Source organism: Falco punctatus (genome assembly GCF_963210335.1).
Source record: "Falco punctatus genome assembly, chromosome: 12".
Classification (NCBI taxonomy): Eukaryota; Metazoa; Chordata; class Aves; order Falconiformes; family Falconidae; genus Falco; species Falco punctatus.
The window spans coordinates 23,961,645-23,983,188 of record NC_137592.1 but is presented as its reverse complement, the minus strand read 5'-3'; the positions used below and the strand labels follow the sequence as shown (position 1 = coordinate 23,983,188).

Sequence of the window (21,544 nt, the reverse complement as noted above, 5' to 3'; positions counted from 1 at the left end):
CTAGTGGATGCGCAGTAGATGCCAACAGACCAATGCTGGCCTGAAGTCTGCAAAACACGTATTGTGGATACTAGGTCCTTGTTTCACTTTACAGATTTATTTCTGCTGCAGTGTTATTTACTAGCATAGACTTGGCTGTGGGAGGTCAGGTGTCAGAGTTTCTGGATCTTTTGGTGACAGTGAGTTCCCTTCTCTGTTAGTAGATGGATCAGTGTCTTTGCACTTTTGATTTTGTCCAACGAACCTTTGTTCTTATGATCCTGATGCCTCCTTGCCATTTGAAAAATCTCTCAGACCATCCCTCTATGAATGTTTGACCCTGGATCAGAGTGCAGTATGCAGGTGGCCACAGGGCCTGTTGATGCACTTGGTGGTAGAGTGTGAACTGAGCTATATAATCTTCACTCTTTAAATTTTGTACTAGACCTTCCTGATACATCTAGCCTTTAACCCGAGATAATACAATAAATTTGGTTCAATGCTGAAGCAGAAAAAACTGCAAAGAGAAGCAGTCCTTTTCTTATGCGTTCAGTTGATGATCTGCTGAGAGGTAATCAGCAGTACGCAACTGGAAGTCAAGTCTTTGGTCATCTGCTCATTTACATTACTCCAGAAATTCCTGTAAGCTTCAGTGGGGAAAGCATTGGATATGTAGTAACCTGTATATACTCCTGTAATACTCCTTGAAATGAAAGTTGGGGGGGGGGGGGGGGGGGGGAGCAGTATTTCACGACGGTTGGTTATAATTCATTACGTTATATAAATACAGTACAGTTCCCTGTGTCAGATAACTAGTATTTGAGATGACTGATTTAATGAACCGACATACTTATGGGTTGGTTTTTGTTCCCTTTACGTTACAGAAAGTGGATGTTCCTGTGATGCTGAGACACCTGCGGGAGCAGAGAATGTTTATGATCCAGACCATAGCCCAGTACAAGTTTGTCTATCAAGTGCTCATCCAGTTCCTGCAAAACTCCAGACTTATTTAATCTTTTCAAACATCCCAGACCCAGCTTTATGGATCTGACTGAACCTTACTGATGAACAAGGGGAACTGCCTTGACAACACTGTGTGCATATGCTGCACATTTTAAAGTTGTCTTGAAAGTAAGGAATTATTCTTTACTAGAGTCTCCCATGGATTATTTTATACAACATATAATTTATTTTTTCTTGGAATAACTTGTGAATTACTTTAATAACGTGTAAAACTTATAGTGACCTTCAAATTGAACCACATTTGACATGACTGGTCTGCATTGTAACATGTCCATAAGGAAAGCATTCCTTTGTAAAGGTAGTTTACTGGCTTTTGTTTTGCTGCGCAGCTTCTGCAATGAACAGTTATTTGGCAGTGGGCTTTTTCTCATGTAAGAACACTTTGGACCCAGGTATGTGGCTTCTGTGGTAAAAACAGGACCTGCTCGATGTCAGCTACAGCTCTGTACAAGTGGAAGCTGAGGGAACAGAGTCCTGGAGCACGGAGACCTGAGGCTCTGCACATGCAGCAGGGCACGTTACAGAGGGCTCAAACACAGGCCGTTGTGAGGGCACAGAGTTTTGGGTGCTGAACTGTTCAAATTTCACAAGAATTACAGTTTTACATTAGTCCTTGAAAAAGGCACTATCAGAGCTTTTAAATGAGGCCTTTGCTACTGTCTGCAGTCCTTGAAGGGATTCAGAGGAGTCGCAGCAGTGCAGCGTGAGGTGCGGTGACCCAGAGCAGCAGGCTGAGGTCGGTGAACGGGTCTTTCTGGTAACTGTGGTGGTTGTGGGTTGAACAGCACAGGAATTACAACTAAATGCAACTGAAAAAAGCCCTGCTCAAATCAAGCACCTTCTGAATTACACTGAAAGTTTGATTGCCTTGAGGCTCACCTCCTGTAGAAAAGGAATCTCATTTAAGTTGGGCATCTCCAGTTGCCTTAGTTTCACATGTGAACTGTTGTCATCAGCACTGTAATCATTTTACCTTCTAGTCATTTCAGCTTTGTCAAAATGATTGACATGGTCTTTCCTCCATATCAGAGATCTCCAAATAGTGACCCTTGAGAGCTTTAGCTCAGAGTCTTTCTTGATTCTTCCCCTGTCAGTGCCTCGTGGTTTAAGAAAAATCTGGAGCAGTCTTTCATTCTGTATTGGCAAACCCCATTTTGTTAGGGTGTTTTTGTATTAAATTGCACAGATCATCTCTTTTCTTGGTCTAGTCACTTCGGATTCTCCCTCCTATTTATTATTACTATTTTATCCTGGTAGTGTTTGGGATTCCAGTTAGGATTAGGAGGATGTTGTATAAATACATAAAGGAGAAACAGTTCTTGCCTGAAGTTTACAACCCGAACAGAAAAGGGAAACAGACCTCCTCCACTACGTAACTAGGGCACAGATTCTTAACTGACTTGCCCATAGCCAACAATGAAATCTGTGACAGAGCTAAGGAAAAATCCCCGTGTCCTGTATCTCAGCAGTTAGTGCTCTCCTCCTCCCTCTTCCTCATCCTCTGCCTCAGCATTGTCTGGCTGTTCTGCACAAGGCAGTGCATATCCCCTTCTCTAAACTGTTTATTTCACTGGAGTAAATAGTGTTATGGATTATCTTGCAGTGTGTGCATGGAAGCATTTACTTAAAGCTATTTAGAAGTGATAGCAACTGCATTCATAAAAAATATAGAAAGGGAAAAAAAAAAGCTTTAGCAAGTTGTGGTGGGACTCTTACGCTTATTTCTGGTGTAAGAGATGGAAAGTTCCTGCACTGAGGTCGCCCCCCTCCTCATGCTGACTCCTCTTTCCCACCTCTGCATGCTGCCACCGTCCCAGAGCAGTCCAACACTCTCCGACTCAGCAGTCCTGTCCGATTGCTGGAGAATGGATCAGGAGAGGAGCCTTGGAGGTCTCCGGTCCCAGCCCTGCTCACCCCACAGCGAACTTTAAACTTGGGTAGGCTTGCCCAGGATCCAGTTTAAGAAATCTCCCAAGGGTGGAGATTTCACAGCCTCTCGGGGCATGGGATGCAACGCAGTTACTCTGCCATGATGAAAATGTCTTTCTTGGTAATCCTCTCCCAGGTTAAATTTAATCTCTTAGTCCCATCACTGCTTTTCCATTGCATCCCTGCCTCTGAACCCTGGTCAACGTACAGAGGCCTACGCCTACAAGCACTCCCAACTTCAGCACCGAAGGGACCAACACACCTACCTTTCCCTAAAATCAGCGGGAGCTTAAGCTAAGGCTCTGTACCAGGATGTGTCTTAAATTAAAACTGCGCTGTGCTGATTCGGTGCTCCACAATACAGGCCGAACGAGGTGACAAGGGTTCTGGTGGAGACTTCTAGCTACCAACAAATGCTGAGGAGTTATGTAGCTGTTAATATCTTGACCATGTTCCTTTTAAGGATCAGTTGAGTTTTCAGTCAACTTCAGCTTTCCTCTAATTTCTTCCGCCACTGCCAACATATCTCTTACTAAATTAGCAGCAACCATTTAAAGTCTTTTCAGCAGCATCTGCATGATAATTACACAGAGATGCTTTATATCTGGGAAACAAGCCAAGGAATAAACCTTGAAGCAAAGTGTATTAAATTAGTTATCTCGTTATAACTTTTTGAGTAATTTCCTAATGATGAATTAAGTTTGAACTCAGAGCTGTCAAGTCCCATTGCTCCACTTGGATGTGAGAAGTTGAAAATCAGGAGGGAAAAGAATCTGTTCCTCTGTCTTATTATTCAGTTCTTCTTGGCTGAACGTATACCTCTGTTTCTACAGGGAGCCCAGGAAAGTTATTGCGTAGGAGAATATAAAGAGCTCTGTTTGAAAGGAAGAAAGTTAAGCAAATGGTTTTTTTATGCAAAGATGCATCTTAGGTGTCTTAGAAAAATACTAATTATAAAATGGCATCAAAAATCCTTTCCAAATTAAGTCAGTGCCTATTAATGAGCCAAGTAAGTGGCCATGTAGTAAACAGTCATTTCCAATTAACTCCTAACGTGGCTGGTATGGTAGTTTGGAGGCCAATGTGACTCACTTTTTCCCTTTCATTGTCAAAGAATGGCAATTTTAAACTTTTCTTTTCATCTGACTTCTGTGTATTTTTTCCTGCTAGATTTTATCTTGAGTAGATCGGCTAATACTGTGAGTGAGCTGGGCTGGTGCATGTCTTCAGAGGTTCTTTTCCACTCCAGCTTGCAACCAAACCTCAGCATGTTTTATGTTTTATGATTGAAACGTGATACAGTTTTGTAGGGCAAAAACTGAACCTTCTGACTTTGAACCTGTTGTAGTTTTATCAGGCCAAAATTGCTTGGGCAGTATTTCCTAACCTTTAGGGAGTGACAGGAAAATGCATTTTTGCATCCAATTTTATTAGTCATAGCAGGAATGAAAGCATGAGACTTAAAGCAACAGTACTGTTTAGTTTCCGTCCTGCAGACTTTAACGGCAGAGTCCTTAAGCAGAAAAGGAGGACAGTTTGGAGTTGCTGTATGTTGTCTTGCATGTTGGTTGCGTTTTTTTTAAAAAAACATCAAAGCATGACGGTAGGTTCTAAGAGACCTGTTTCATCCATTTGGAATAAAGTCTGGATTGAAAAATCTCGCAAAGATGCCACCAACAGGCAATGAATGGAGCTTTAAGGGTCTGACACAAGCAGTCTTAGCCCGAGGCGCCCACCGTGCAGTCTGGCACATTTATCCTGTCCTCCCTCGCTCCTTCTAAGAGAGAACTCGGAGTGGATGAGTTAAGTCTGACTTGGGAAGCCATTGTGTATATTTTCCTTTTTGTGCACTCTTCATCTGCATTTAACACCACCACCCCCCTTTTTTTTTATTTTGTTCCTTGAACTCTTAGCAATGGTAGTATTCAGGTTGCTGGCATCAAATTATTGGTTAGAGTTACGGTCTGACCACTTGACGCTCAACACTGTCTGATCAGGGATGGGCGAGATGACAGCCGCGTTCTGGCGCTGCTCCGAGCTGTGGGCATCCTGTTCCTGCCCCCCGCTGCTGCACCGGAGGACGGTGGACATCAGCTGCTCAGCTCCTACTCGTTCCAGCTCCTCCCCAGGCCTACCTTCGCACCTCTTGTCCTTTGATTACCTGAGGAAGGATGAAGCTTGTCCCACAAACTTTCTCCTCCACAGGTATATAGGGACCCTAAATACTCAGCGTTACCAGAAATGCCTCTTCCCTAAACTGGTTGCAGCTGGCAGGAGACATCATCTGTGAGAACTTACTCAATCAACTGCTAATGTAGTCCTTATAAAAAGTATATCGCAGCCCATTTGTTCCACTTATTTATATCAGTTAGCCACAAATATTATTATTTGCATGATTTCAAGAGCTTTTTTTTTAAAAAAAAAAATACTTTCTTGTAAACAGACAGAAATGCAAATAGGAAAAGAAAAAGTTGGAAAAGAATGAGTAAGTCTCATGAGATGGTCATTTTAAACTAACACATTATTTTTTGATCCAATACCTGCTATGTCTGCGTAGCCCACAAGCGACCCTAAAATAAATGCTGATGGGCAATCTCGTGCCTGGATGGAGCACACATCGATGGGGAAGGTTCAGAGCTACTGCCCATGCTGCATTCCACCCCACTGACTTCCCACCGGTCTCCTGGGGTGAGATGGAGACTGAACTGGCTGTTGTCAGTCTTGCGAACAGTTTGTGAACGCTGTGCTCAGAAAGTGGACGCATCTAGATGGCCGGTCCCTGCTGTAGCAGTTCTTGTTAAGAATGTTTTACATCCAGAGAGCTAGGGCGGCATCCACTGCGTGAAATAAAGGATGCATTGTACTGAAGGAGCAAGTACCAGAACTGACCTTGAAAGGGAAGCGCTGCACTGCATGAAAACATCATTTGATCACCCCTCTACAAAACTGGATATAAATCTGCTGCTGTATAGTCCAAGTCATGCGGAGTTTGGAGAAGGGTTTTGATGCCAACAAGAGAAAAGGTTACAAGTCTATAAACCCCAAAGGCAATCGCCCCAGGTCATTCTTCGCCTCGTAGAGAGGTTTTCTTGTAGAACGTGGTGCTATGGGAACTACAGATGCCAGCTTAATCTTTGGAGAGGAGGATGTCATACATGCAGCTGCATGCAGCCTCAGCTTGCAGGGACTGCGATTTCAGGAAGGTAACAGCTGACTGCCTGGGCTGCTGGGCAAACAACAGAAGATGGAGGTCTTAACCATAGATAAACTGCATCAGGTTGTGAAACAAAACATTTGGCACGCAGGTCAAAAATATCGGTGTTTATTAGAGTATCTTTTAAGTCTTCTAGACTATCTTTTTAGTCTTTGAGGCTACAGTTCCCTTGGTTCCTCTCAGCCAAATATTTTTTGGCTGGCGTTTCTTTCAAGTTTTGTTGCCTGTGCTTTATGTGCACTCTCAGTGAGTTTCCCACATGCTACAACAGCAGGACTTTGCCTTTGGAAGGCTACTGGAAGTCAGCAATAAAATAGCAGCTTTCACTGGAGGATCCCAGCACTGTTTAACTGCAAGGGAAAGATTCATACTTCTGCTGATCCCTGAAATGAATATAGTCCTTAGTAGTTTTACTCTTTCAAATCACCTGGGTAAGGACTCAGTGTTTTGGACACTCAGCTCCAGCTATTTCAGGGGCAGTGTTCCCGAATTAGGCAGGCAGGAATAAAAGGCGGTGGCTTCCAGCAGCTGGTAGCTGACACCTCAGGGAGAATCACGAATGTGTCTGGAAGAGGGTGCTCGGCCCCTCCAGCACACCTGGCAACCAGTCCTTCAGGGCCTTCCTAAGGCAACAGTTACATCCTGCCCGTGTTGAAAAACTGCTGATGGATCCATCCTCTGTGAATCTCATCACCTTGTCTTCAGAACCCATTTATCCCTCTGGCCTTCACAATGTCCTGTGTTGGTAGGTTCCACAACTTAATTATATACTACATTTACAAGAACTTCCTTTTTGTGTGTGTTAAACAGAAGTATTTTCTTGCTGCTACTCTGTCTTTAAAAGAAAAATCCTTAGTGCCAGAAACACTGTTAATACAATGTTTATCCTGTTGAGATTGCTCCATACAGAAAACATTTTCCTCATTAGTAAAGTACCTTTCTTTGGTTATTTTACAAAGGAAAGAAGTTTACACATGCAGATGACTGTAATATTCCCATATATAACTGTGTGGGATATATGTTAAATGAAATAACATGTTTATGCCACTGGATTTTACTGTCCTGTTTTGCTTCAGTATTTTGTTATTTCCTGTTTTATTTGTTCTGTAATTCTGTACACGAGAGTTTAGAACAAAACAGTGATTTGAATCCCCCCACCTCATTGTATGTACGCATTTTGTGGAGAAATGAGACATCAGTTATGTGCCCTTCCTGCCCCCCCTCCCTCCAGTTAGGGCTGAATGGCAGAACTATTCTATGCTATTGAAAGCCTTTAAAAAAAAATCTATGCATGCTATTTTATATTCTAATGTATTATTCATATCAGTACATAAGCTTATGCTTGTCAGTTTTATCTTGTGTATAGAACTGATTACTTTTGACAGTATTTTTGCACTGTTTCTTTACTTTCTCTTTTTATAAAGTTCTATTCAGCATTAATTGACTGCAATAATTTTTTACCCCTTTCACTGCCTTTGTGTAAATAGTTTCTTATATGCTTTTGCAAATACGAGAATGTCTTCAGTCACTAAGTGTTTTTGGTAAGGCTGTCCTTCATACTCACAGTATACAATAAACCTTTTTTTTTTTCAAGGAAAACTATGCTTGTGTTCTTTCCTGTACCAGCTTAAGGTTTTGTATTTACACCTACTGTGCTTGTATTACTTTCCCATGTTAAACTGACAGGCACAGCCGGGGCCACAGTGAGCGCTGAAGAACCTTCTGTAACCTGTCATCCAAGTTTCATGCAGGCAAGTCTCCTACTGGTGCTCATGGTAAACCGATCCCATGCTTCAGTCCCAAAGTATAATCTGGGCTCTGGCCAGGCTTCCTGAAGGGAAGGTGCTAGTTCTCTGGCTGTGGGTTTACTTGACATGATAAATGTTAGGATAAAAGTAGTCGGCTGGTACTCTCTTCCTGGGCTTGGCTGTAGCTAAGTGGCCCTGGCCTTCTGGAATCGTAAGATCTGGTGCAGTTCTATGTACTCCAGCAACAATTGCTGGCTAGAGAGCAATGAAAGCTTTCAGCAAAATGAGCTGACAAACCCTTGTTCTCCACCAGTTTTATTTTCAGAGCAGCGCTTACAAGAAAGAAAATAAGATGAAGTTCTTAATAGCAATGCGTTCTCTGTCATCATACTTCATAAGCTGTGAAAGCAGTAAGGAATGGTCATGGAGTTTTACTGTGCAACATATTCCAACTTTGTACTTCCAGCATCACAGCCACACTCTCCCTCCTCTTCCCAATCCTTAAAAGCAATCTCCTGTCATTCAGCTAAACGGAGGAAAAAAAACCAACCTCTGCTCTTACATATGGACAGAAAAAGCTGTCTTCAATTTTTTTTCCTCAGAAAATGCTCCTGTTCCTCTATTAAAAGCAATTGCTAATGTATTAATAGAATAGTTTTAATCCACTGGAGTCAAAGGTACAGCTATAAGGAAATAACAGCTCTGTTCTGCAATAAATTTTTAAAGGGGATTAAAAAGCCAGCAGTTGCACAACTCATGCCTAGTGCAAGCCTTCCAGCTCTGAGGTAGGTGCCAGTGTTCTCTGTATGAAACATGCCGAGCTCTAGGTCCGTACAGGGACGAATCCCCCGATCCCCACCTACCCGGAGCAGCGCTGGGCCTGCAGATTAACTGCCCGAGGGAATGATGGTGGCTTTCCTGCACAATGCGCAGAATTCATCACCCTCGTCACCCCTTCTCTCAGCTAAGTCACTGCAAACAAAAATGATTTGTGAAAAGGGGAATTGGATACTAAACCACAACAACAACAAAAGTACAGCTTTTGCTACTTAATTTGTCAGATTAAATGAAACATTTGGCAGAACTACTGCACCCATGTAAGTGTATAAGTGCAATCAAGAGGGGTCAAGAACACTTTATTTACTTGACACAAATAAGATATACATTAAAACCCATGAAGAAAAAAATGGCCACTTTTGCACGTGAGCTGTCAGAAGGCATAACCTTTAAGAAACCATGAATGCTTCCTCAAAAAAAAAAAAAAAAAAAAAAGGCAGTTGTAGATGTGTTGAAAGCTCGGAACATTTTGTAAGGCCTAAGTGTGTTTGTCATTCCAATTATAGGACAGAGCTGTGTTCATACTCTACCGTTTTTCAAAGCGCTCCTGAAGGTTTCCATAACAGGGCTTTTTAAATAAAGGTTTGAAGGATTGCATAGATTCAAAGGCTCAGTGGCCCTCTAATTCCTTTTTGATCTCTGAAATGTATGGATGATCCTTCCCGTGTGCTACTTCCATGATAGCAATTGCCTATGAAAAGAAAAAAATATTCACACAATTGATTCATATATAACACCAGGCTATAAATACTCTTTAGAGGTTTGAAACAGTCTGACACCTCTAGCTACTTTTTGTCCCCTTGTAGTCATAAACCCAGTAGGAAATAAAATGAAATTCAAAACTAAGTAATAAAGGTTTTACATTCAGAGAATACATCTTTCATCTTACAGGATCCCAAAGCACCTTTCAAAATATTCCTGACAAAACTACTTTGAATGCAACCAGCTCCAGGACAGAAAACTGCGAGTGGGATGGGTAATGTTCTGGCAGAGGACTGAACCAGGATCAGAGGGAGCTCTGTTCCCAGCAATTCCTACTTCTGCTGGCAGACTGACGGGCAGGCCTATTGCAGAAGGACGGTCAGACCCGATTCTGAAAACCCTCCACCGGTTCCAGGGGCTGCCAACGCTTTACGAAGGAAGCCATTGCTTAGGCAGCCGCCGAGGCAAAAGCAAGATCTTGTCAGATTTGGACGGCTGCTGCCACACCTTTCACCTACAGCCTGTTCTGGTCCTAAGAGTGAACGTTTAGGCAGCCAAACCTCCTGACTTGCACTTCCCTGCCACTGCCCAAACCACGTTGCAGAGTGGGTGCAGAGGCAAGATTCCCACTTGAGAAAAGGACAGCAGCGGCCCCAAACAGATGTGGTAAAAGACAGCAGCAGACAGGACTGAAAGAAGCTAAGTCTGGGAATATTTAAAGACCACAGTGCTAAGATAAAGCAAGGAATTGCAACAGCCTAGCCCTCAGAACATTTAGTCATTTTCTCCTCAGGAAACCTTTATGGAATTAAGCTCTCATGTTTGTTAAGTCAGGACAACAAGAGCCTTTTGGTCCACCTCGGCAGCAGTGAGAAATGACTCCGTTCCCCTCCTGCCCAAAGCAGAAAGGAGGGCCCTCTGGACAAGCTGCTCGCAAACTGACAAAGAACAATGGTTTTGTTTTTCCACTAAATCCCAAACATCAGGGGCTGGGATAACTCTGGGCAGTTCCTGTAGGCAGCTTTTGGAAGTGAGTCATTAGAAAATGTTTGTGTTAGGAAGCTAACTATGCCAACAAATCTACCTACAGTTCTCAACCCCCCATCCCGTGTTCCTACTGGCACAAATCCCAGTTTTAGTCAAAGCTTAACACCACAGCGAAGGAAAACCTATGCTAATTTTAAACTAGGTAACAGTTAAATTTTAGAGCATATATTCTTGTAGTATCTTGCTGGATGGCTTTGTTATTGCTGGCTAAAAACTTGCCAGCATCTAAAAAGGAAGAAAAAAAAAACCCCAAAAATGCGACATTCCACACCAAGTCATTATATGCCACAGTAGTCACTGATGCGTAAGAAACTAAAATAAACTTATAGCCAACAACAACACATGGAGAAAGTCAAGAACTGTGTTACAGACTAATAACGAAACAGAAGAATAAAAAAACTAAAGAATAAAGAACAGACTAATAAAAAGGGGTGAAGAAAAACGTCAAACCAAATGCTGTATTTGCCAATTTCAGCATTACCAGATGCACTGAATTCCCTTCAGCTATTTAAAAATCAATTGGTTCCGCAACAAATAACCACCAAAAAGCATGCCTAGTTTAACTTGGATATAGAAATCACAGACTTCAATGAAACACGATGTGCCCTTTGAAAGAGCCAAGCATTTTTTCCATCCTTACCTAGCAAGGGAGGAGAAGCCAGAGTTCGGCTTCATTTACACTAGTACAGCTCTAGCTCAGTGAAGAATGTATAGCAAATGTTTAAGCATAATTCTCACTCCAGCTGCCGCAGTAGAGTTCACCATGGAAAGGCAGGAGACCCCTTCCCTGTGAGAACAGACCTGCACTGCATCTTTGGGAAAACTGGAACTGAGCCAAAAATCCAGTAACCAAATATATTAACACACAGTGCGTTTCCTACCACGCCAGGCTTGCTGACAGAGAAGCACAGAGTGTTTCAATGATCCCATGCCTGAACTGGGATTATTAATGAAGAAACCAGGAAATAAATACCCTCTTCAGGGCTTTAACTCCAGCCGTTCTGTTCTCCAGTGCCATATACAGTCTCCCTAATTTCAGCCACATGGAGGAAACATTCAGTGAGTAGGAGGGATAATGTTTACTGCAAGAGAGAAAGAAATTCAGCTTTATCAAACCTGGCAGTTTCATAGCATTTTCCCAGCCCCTGTCCCCCTCTCAGGGGGCAAGAAGCTGCCCCTGCCCATTCACCGCTCATCCCCTCTGCCATGACTGCCAGGAGTCAGTGCCAATTGTGTCTGGGATGGGGACGCCTGTCAATTGGGAATTGAACTGAAACCGCCATATGCCCCTGAACAGCTGTCAGATGGCAATGACTTTCTGCCACCAGTTTTAATCTAGCCAGCTGCAGCAAGAGACAGCATTGTTACGAGTTTTTGGAGCCACCCTACAGGCACAGAGGTAACTCTGCCTATTCCACAATAGATGATCTCTAGTGGAAAGCAAGGGGCCCTCTGCAGCGCGTACAGCACACACGCCACTCCGTACTCGCACACACGGAGCTAGCAGAGTCTGGTTCAGCAGAGCTGACCTGGAATGCCAGGCTCGGAGCCAGAGGAGCTGGGCAAGTCCCAGGGAAGATAAATAGTACTGAGCCCCCAGGGGTGAAATGTTGGCTCCTTCTTTGTATCGCTGCTCTCTGCCAAGTGATCTGTGACTTTACGTTGGCACCTGCTCCAAAGGGAGAGCTTTACGTGCGCTCCCCCCAGCTGGCAAGAAAGTCACTTCTCAAGATGAGAACCTGCTTGGGAGATTCATGGCAGTGCGTAACTGGCTGGCTGTAAGGAACGAAATTGCTACTGTAAAAACGCAGAAAAATTTGTCGGAGAGAGTATTAGTTCTTTCCCGCAGAGGCTGCGTGCTGCCTTGCCCCACATGGGGCTTCAGCCTGCACACTCTCCCACCCCTCCAGCTCGGGGGCAGCGGAGCTGAGGGCCACCAGGGCCGGCAGCGCAGGGCAGCACCGAGCTGAGCTCGCCTCCAGCTCCCTCTGCTGCTCAGCACCAGCCCGGGGACACGGCTCTGCTGCCCTGCGAGCGGGGGCACCGGCCAGGCAGGGAGGACTGGCAGCGGGCGGGAGGCCGAAAGCAACAGCGGCCTTTGCCTCCATCACCTTCTACAAAATATTGACTGCAGATGCAATTCGAAGCTCTTCTTTAATATAAAGTATTACGATTTTTTTAAAAAAAAACCCAAAACAGTATTTATCTAGCTACGCAGAACTAGCACAGTACCCAAGGTGGTGCACACTTTGAGAACTCAAAGCAAGGATTTCAGAGTAGCCTTTTGCTATATATTGCAGACCACGTTTTGAAAGTAACAAAATCTGTCCCAGGATTTAAACATTCCTTTTTGAGTAGTGATGTCATGGGTAGCGTGTTTATACAATACGTACCGAGAGAAATGTTCTCTGCCCAAACTTGTCCCTATTACTCAGATTACTGAATTAGAGCACTAAAAAAAAAAAAAAAAAAATAGTCTCATATTTACCTGTATGGTCTGATAATTTTTTGCCCATAACGCAGTGCACCTTCCCAGTCCTGCATGTAGAGACAGACACCCATGGCTTGGTACATCATATGTAACATATAAACATTACTGTCTGCAAACACTGCACCCATCTTGTCCAGGCTGAGTTCACAGATCTCCAGTAATTCACTAGGAGGTATGAAGAAGTCAAGGAACCCAAAAAATAGATGGCCTCTCGTTAGACAGCTACCTGGTAATGCCAAAGAAGAGTCAACTTAAACTTGTTCAGAATGGTTCCGAGAAGTCCTCTTTTCTCTGAAGTAGCATCAAAGCATCTATGCTACAACCGCAGAACTACTCTGAGAGGTATTCTATACACAGAGGCATTCTGCTCACAAGATTATACCCTTTCCTACTCAGATATTCTAAAAAAAAAAAAAAAAAAAAAAAAAAAAAAGCTTTCAGATTTAAAAGACAAAAAAAAAAAAAGCGGCTTTCCTGCTTTCCTGAGTCAGCACCACACCAGCAACGTGTCAGAAGGGGGAGTGAAATTCCCTGGGCAGAGGGCACTGAATCAGGCATGAGATAGCCTGGTCTGCTTCTGGCCCAACAAATCTTGCATTTTTGTCTGCATCGTACCACTGTTACAAGAGGTGGGCTCACAACCATCAGCGACACCTGCAGCCTCACACGCAGCCTCTCAAAACGGGGCAGTATTACAGCAGACAGAGGAGCACATACCTGTGCTGAGCCCCGTCTCTGGCTTGCCCTTGTGCAGCCAGCCACGTGCTGCACTCTCAGAAACCGAGCGCTGCACAGGAAGGAACAAACACGGGGTTTCAGTCCCACAACACCTCCAATGTTACAATGCCCCCTGCCTCCAGGGACAGCTCTCCAGACACAGAGAGAGGACAGAGTTAAGTTTAACTTCGAATGGTCATAGTATCTCTCCTGCAAGTACTTCTGAAGCAATCCAGCAGGTAAGATTTTTAGGTCACACACCAAGCCAGTGGGGTCAGGGTGAGACAAAGGATATATTTGTAGTGTTTGGCTCTTCTGAATTCCTCAATCACGTTCCTGGCATATCTGATCATGTCCTGTACCGTCTCTGCTGAAGGAGGATCATTCAGCTTGCAAATTTCCAGTTTCTCTTTATCCTGGAGGAAACACAATGGACATTACAAATGCAGGTTCCAAGCCCCACAAATAAAGGTGCACCTGCTACACAAAATTACTCTAATAAAAAGACACAGATGGAGACTTAAGCTCTTCAAAGAATGTAAAAACAAAGGCAGAATGTGCACCTGCAATTCTTCTCTAAAGCCTTGGCTGGGAATCCTAGAATCCTTTGCTCCTTCCAGTTCATCTGCCATTCTCTACTTTCATGAGGTCCCCTTCTTTTGAAAGATCCAAGAGCTTTTCGATTTTGTGATGAAAGCAGTTTTACACAGGAAATTTCACTGCTTCCAAGAGATTAGGGATTAAAACAAATTTAATTTAAAGACTAGAAAAGCCCAAATACCTTAGGCCTAACACCAAGTGATAACTCAGTGGAAAACGAGATGATATTAAATGCTGAAAAGGATCCTTCATATCTACAGACAAAACCGCATTTCCACATAATTTGTTACTTCTGCTGGACAACTCCCACCTACTCTTATCCTTCTGTCTAACTTGCTACTTCATGAAGAGTCAGCTGCAATCTTTTGCTCTTTAAGCCTCATGTTGTTGCTAGATTCCTTTTTCCTTCATTATTTCATCTGCCAGTTGAGAGGACAATAGGGGACTCTTCCCAGAGCTGAGTGAGGCTGAGTGGCAGGTGATTCCAAGAGCACGTTTATTGGAAATCACAGATGAAATCCTGGCTCCATTAAACTCAGTGGCAAAATTATCTAGGTAACCATGGGGAAAACACAACTACAATGTCAACAGAATGGCCTCAAACAAGAATATTGGGTACTATTTGGAAAAAAAGTTACAAAAGATGATGCCATTTAGAGGAAGGAGATGGCTGTCTGGTCAGCTTGGGAAGTAGCTCCTAAAAGGACACCTTTCTGAAAATGGGGGGCGGGGGGGGAGGGGAGAATGATCTGGGACTTAAGGATCAGATTATGCCAGCCAGACTGATCTTGCTTGGAATGACAGATGAGATACACCAAAGCTCAATTCTTCTAGGACCTCCAGTAAAGGAAGTCCAAATGGTAGGACAGGTACATTTATTTCTTTATCTGTTGGGTTTGGGTACCTTTTTTCTGCCCCATAAGTGCTTTTCACCTTGTTTTAAAGAACACTGTCTGCATGTCTGCCTTTGCCCTTTGAAGGGCACCAGGTGATGTCTAATGAACATAAATCTGGCCTGCACATCACAAGGGCCTGTGGCACGGGACCACCCTGTCCGTGAGAAGACTGGTATGATGCCGTTGCAGGAATGCCTGTTTCACAGACTCGATCTCCAAACCATCCAGCAATGTCATGGAACCTCATCTAGAACTGACTGAGATGTCCCAGGCGGGAACTGCAGCAGGCAGGACTCTATCCCAGAACAGGTCCCCAAAAATGCCCCAAGCAAGATTCACTCACTGGGAGTTGGTATAAAACATGCAGTTAGAAAAAAAATCATTCTGCACAAAATTCTTTTGGCCAGGTAACATAGACAGTGTAATTATCTACTTTTAACAGTTTTCAGCTTTGCTTTGTAGCTCAACTTTAAACAGGCCTTTACAAGGAAATTTCCTGATGTGTCATGATTACAGTGGAACGAATGAGTATCAGAAAGTCTTATAGTCAGAAAAGCAACCTCCCCCCCACCTTGCATTATTCTACTTTCCAAAATGTAATTAAAGCTGATAGAATATTACATCTAAGGACCTGGCTAGATGCCTTGACAGTCAAGCGTTTTTCACACCAATTTTATTACCTTTTCTTTTGTAATGCACTCCCTGCAATCACAATTAAAGAAATACGAGTCTCTTAACCGGTCATTTCTGTCTTCTGTGGGATACAACAGGTCAATATAGCTGGTAAAAACCTATATGGTAAAAACATAGCCATCAGTGAAAAGCAGTGTAACTAGACGTATTTATCACTACTAGTTCTGGTATATGTGGTATGACAACTACACATATTCATGCACCTGCAGCCACATCACCTGCCTGTTCCCTCACATTCCAAGCCTCTTGGCAGCACCAGGAGTTGCCATTTGTGAATGCAACCTGACAAAGAAGTGTTTCCTTTCCTGCTCGTTACAGCATTTGCCTCAAATTGGCTTAAACCCAGGACAGCAAGATTCAGGTGTGGACAAGGAAACTATCACAGCATAAATCTGAGGCTCCTGTCAAGACTACAAAAAGAGATGCCTACTTTTCAGCAGTAAAATAACAGTTTCAGGTATTATAATAGGATAAATTACAGTGGCCTGGTTTTCTGGAGGCTAGGATCTCAAATTTTTCTTTTTGAAAACCTATGAAAAATTGCAGCAATAGCAGTCACTAGTAGCTTTAGAAACTTAGGACAAGACCTTCAGATCTCTGAAGAGAGGCCCAGTGCTCCAATTCTAGGAAAATGCCAGATTTACTTCAGCAGCCACACTCCAAAGCACAGAAAACCTGCTTTTGAACATTTTACAGGCTCTTCACATCCACTATTCTTAAGTTTTCCTCTACTTCAATAATCTTCAGGAAAGAACTCTTGCAACTCCCTTTAATGCTCTGTTTTTAAAATGAGACCTCCTCCAGGAAGCGTCATATGCACAGCACTGCTGATCATTTTGCAGACCAAGGAACAGCTTTAGTTCCATTTCCTCGTTTTTAGTTATTTTAAATGCTTTGCTCAGTCTTTATGCTTAAGGTTTCTTTCTTCTTTAAAGTAAAATGTATGTGTAATTACATACAGTACATCTTCTTCTTACTCTGTGTGATCTCACACTTTCCTTCACACTCCTGTCCTCCTTTCCCTGTTTTCAAAGCATGCAAAATGCAGGAACCACATTTACAGCAACAGCTTTTAAAATGTTCCAGTGCAATGGCCACGCGGATCCTGAAGATGGAGACACAGGCCGTGAGACTGCACAGAGCCCAAGCAGAACCATGAGCTCACATCTATAAAATTCTTAACTGCCAAAAAAGTGAACGCGCAAAAGCCAAGAAGTCCTGGAGAACTGATGCAGCTTCTAAGACACAACTCAATCAAAAGAAGATGCCAAGCATGATAAATACTCCCCATCTCTACTTCTCACAGTAAGCCCTACCAAAAATTGCTGAAAATGTCTGGGATTCCACAGTAAAAATCCAAAACCAGGATCAGTCCTTGTCCATTACCAAACTGCATTTGCAGTGACTGCCAACATCACAGACAAATCATCGTTAGTAAATGGCATAAAAAGAAAGAAGTTGCTGACCTAAGTCATTCAACCTTGGCTCCAACAACTAAACTCACTTTGTTCACAATGGTGAACAGCTATAATCCACAAAAATCCACCTCTCTCCCCTTCTTCAGAATGGAATCACTACTTCAGAAAGCAGCAGGAGTTAGCAAAATCAAATCTGAACTTATTTTGATCAGCATTAACCTTGCCTACTAAATTAACAAATGAGCCACTGAAACGATGCAAATTCCCTCCCCAGAGAGATTGTTCCAGATCTTCATCCCCTGAAGGTATTTGCACATCCTCCTCAACTCTGTTTAACATCTTTTTTCTTTTGTTTAAAGTAAAAAGCAGCTCTGCTGCTGAAGACTCCCTGCCAAGTTCATTAATTGATTGAGAAAGTTTCAAAGTAAACCCAGAGCCTTACTCAATTTCACAGAATTTTATCAATCACTGTCCAGCTTCACTCCACTTAAAAACACACTCTTATTCTTCTGTGACTTCCCAGCGAACACCGCTGAGGTGATACGACCAAGTCTCATGTTTTGTGGATGCTCTGCCCAAACAGAAGTCGGAGGACTTATCTGTACCCATTTACCTTGTTTATTCTGGCTTCAATTTCAATACGTTGCTATTACACTGGGAACTACTATAGCAGTAATAATTTGCTTTGATCTTGGAATTTCAAAGCACCAGCCAAACATCAGGCTCGTTTCACAGATGGGTAAACTGAGACAGAGGCTGGCAGATACACAGGACTGCTGCAGGTGCTCTTCCCTTGGTTTAGTACAAAATAGGATACCACCTCCAAGAATCACATCAGTCCTCCAGAGCAAACCCAACTTTTCCAAAGCAACATCTTACCTTCTCTGAGAAACAAGAGATCCTTCCTCCCTATTATTAAATTGTCATCTAACTGAAATGAATCCTGACAAGCAGAATGGATCCTACTTTCAGGATGCATGCATACAAAGTACATTCAAACACGGTGCATTTACCTCCTCTCCAGGCTCAATCTCTTTAACAGCTCTGACTTCAGCCAAAGTCCCCTTGTAAGTTACAATCACATTTGGGCAACAGCTATGGTTCATCAATGCAACGCTGTAAAAGTAGAAAAGTAAACCTTTTCCCACACCACCAGCAGCAGGCAAAAAGTTAAGCACCACTTCAGAAAACAAATTAACTCTGAAAGATTGATTCAGTCTCTCTCTGTTAGCTGTTTTTATTCTGAGGCTTAACATGAAGGTAACCTTGGGAAAATCTGTTGTACTGTTATTTATTCTAATGGATGGAGAATGGCTGTGGTAATGTATCATTACAATTTTTAAATCCTATTATTTCAGGACTAGGGAAGTTATTATTTTCCCATTCTTACAGTGCTATGGGACAGCTGACAGGGGCGTTCATGTAGCTTAACTATCAACAGCCTATTTAGGTATCTATGATAGACAGACTACCTTCCTCAGAGCAGAAGGAAAGAGAAACACATTTAGCCTAAAGTAAACAAGGAAATACAGGAAAACAAAAGTAATTTGCTTGCTGCATCACAACTTAAGATGGGCATTAAAATTTTAGCTGACTGTGCAAATGTAAACAGCCTCATTGTTTGAAGTGGGAGGGAAGAGATCTGTCTGTTATACAAGCACATGACTTACACAAAAATGTGAACTGGTAAAGAAAAGTACTCCCCCGTACTACCAAGCTTGGAGAAAGTGCAATTTGCTGCTTATTTGAGACAAACTGTATAATTTTAATTCTTTCTCTTCCAATCTAGCAAAACAGCAATTGTCTCTTCAGTCTTTTTACCTCACAGGAATAACTGTTAAGTAGGAAAGATATGGCTCTTGCGTGCTGTGCATTTCTGAACAAAGGATGGTGTTGGACATGTTTTCAGAACGCCCTGGTTTAATGCTCTCCCCACCATGACTCTGATCTTGGGCATTTCAAGGCCTTAATTTCCAATCTGTAGATCAGGGATATGGGCTTCAGACAAATCTACGTGACAAAGGAGAATCTGTGAAGCAAGGACCATATACTACTGTCTGTATGCATCACTTCAGAAAATCAGGTCCTGCTTTGATCGGGCATCTGTAAGTTTCAGATTACTTTGACATAGCTAAACTGCCAGTCATCTGTGCCTCACAAGGAAGTCAACCTAAGCAGACAGTGACAATACTTTCAAGTACAGGGTTTGCAAAGAACAGGGGCAGAAAATATTCTCCTTTGCTACAACATTAAGTGGGAAGGACAGACTTAAATGGAAGAGATGTTCCTCAGCCTTACAGAGAGATGTGCTCCTCTGTCCACAAACTGCAGTTAACACTTAACATCTGCAGGTTATTTGTAAAGCAAAGAAGCTTGTACGTATTTTTTCCACTGTCACATCAAGGAGGCTCAAAGAAGTTATGAAAGGGATTTACTGTTTGCCAAGGAACAAAGGTAGAAGGGATGCTGTTTGACAACACCAGGTAAAGGATTATACCCAGTCAAAACAGAAAGTTGTGAACAGAGCAAGTGACCTGCAATCCTTTTCATTTCACTATGATCATTACACGATGTCCCTGTCCAGAACCTGCCAGCCAGGGAAGTAATTGCTTCTTACCAACCTGCATATAGTTTGCAATCTAAACTTCAAAACAAATTACAAGTGCCGTTTTACCAAAATTACCAGGTTTTTAAGGAAGTGGCAAATCATTTGCCACATTTTATTAGCCAATTGTAAGTATTTTTTAAAAAAGAAAAATTGTTTAACTATATTTCTTTCAGTAGCGATCTACTTCCATACATGTGCAAAACCCCTTGTTTTTAAATAAGTTGATTCTGTTTTTAAAAATATTAAAATCAACCTACTCAGGAAATATGGCTGATCCCAAATGAGAGAGTTCTTCATCTTCAATTGTGAAGCCATTACAGTTAACCTAAACAGAAAGAGACTAGATGAGCTTCTGGCCAGCTAAGTATTCCACACTTACATGTCACATTCTCATACTTCAAAGTCAATTGCAGTAATTTACTTACAATTTTCTTTCCACCTCACCAGTACTCACCGGGGAGCTATATCACATCTCAAAAAGTGAGGACAAAGCCCATACCCAAATGAATGTGCAGGACACTAAAAAACTGACAGTCCAACACTTGCACCTGCTCAGGACACAACATCTAGTGGACTGCTCCTTGGGAGGCCCCCCAAGAGAATCAGGGCTTGAAAAGAGCACTCAAAAGTGTCAGACAAAGCAAGACCACTGCAAACATGAAACAAAGCCTGACATCGACAGGGCAAAGAGACTTCATTCGGCCACGACAAGCAAAGGGCTGAAACAGAACTACACACGGAAGGAGCAATGTGGGGATGAACAGCAGCAAACTCAGCCGGGCTGGGGCAGCACAGAGCTTTGATGGAGCATATGTTACGGAGACCGGCCACAATGGCATCTGTCATCAAAGACTGCACATACCAGCTACAGCTAAAGCACGTATAAAGAACAACAAAGGCAGCGAAAACGACTTGAACCTAATAAAGACATAGAATAGGAGGTGACAGAAAAGGACACAGTATGAGAGGAAGTGTATTCGTAATTTAAACAGACACAGGATCAGAAGAACTTGTTCACAAATCTTTCTTATAGAATAGATTCAAGCAGGTTTTAAAACCTCCATCTCATTCTCACTAAACTCAAGGGAATCTTACAAGAGTTTCAGCTTTGTTTCATGTGGTTTGTGTGACTTTAAGTGACCAAAATGCACCTCAATCAAGTACTTTATTCCACTTTCACTGCAAGTCACATATGTGCCAACAAACAGAATCCTCTCCACATTCACCAACATCTCCCTACAATCGTCAAAATGTTCATGGAAGCACCAGTAAAGCACTAAAACAACCATGACCATGTGGCCAAGTCCGGCTGAAGCTATGATGGGCACAGGAACAGTCAATTGAGTCCAAGGTAAGTATCTGTTCTGTAAGGGTAAGAGCTGATGACAACTGATGACAATGCTACCAACAATGATATGCCCCACAAGCTGGCATGCAGCTTGGATTGGATTTCAGAAATACACAAATACTTCCCAAAGCCACTCCGCAGGTATGAACTGTTCAGGATGAGTTTATGATTAAGGAAAGCGTCCTGCTTCTTGGATTCACTCACTAGTATTCTTTGCTTGATCTTTATCCTGCTATTTTTAGCAACATAGCATCCAAAGGCTCCCTGTCTCTCAAGATGAGCACGCTACTGCAC

General features: G+C 42.7%; 2 protein-coding genes across 4 annotated transcripts in view; one reads left to right on the top strand and one right to left on the bottom strand.

Moving 5' to 3' along the window:
• Positions 1-6,644, top strand: part of PTPN14 (protein tyrosine phosphatase non-receptor type 14) — a 119,138-nt gene extending 112,494 nt beyond the window's left edge. For all 3 annotated transcript variants that reach the window (XM_080408432.1, XM_080408434.1, XM_080408433.1), the window contains one exon: positions 864-6,644. In XM_080408432.1, the coding sequence (XP_080264558.1) occupies positions 864-992 (129 nt within the window). In that variant the 3' untranslated portion in view covers positions 993-6,644. The remainder of the gene's footprint in view (positions 1-863) is intronic.
• The window catches only part of SMYD2 (SET and MYND domain containing 2), a 62,958-nt gene continuing 45,930 nt past the window's right edge, over positions 4,517-21,544 (bottom strand). The window contains exons 6-12 of the mRNA XM_080408690.1: positions 20,160-20,227; positions 18,308-18,410; positions 15,864-15,974; positions 13,939-14,103; positions 12,968-13,221; positions 11,453-11,561; positions 4,517-9,421 (exon numbers count right to left, since the gene is read on the bottom strand). Coding sequence (XP_080264816.1) covers positions 9,341-9,421; positions 11,453-11,561; positions 12,968-13,221; positions 13,939-14,103; positions 15,864-15,974; positions 18,308-18,410; positions 20,160-20,227 — 891 coding nt within the window. The 3' untranslated portion in view covers positions 4,517-9,340. The remainder of the gene's footprint in view (positions 9,422-11,452; positions 11,562-12,967; positions 13,222-13,938; positions 14,104-15,863; positions 15,975-18,307; positions 18,411-20,159; positions 20,228-21,544) is intronic.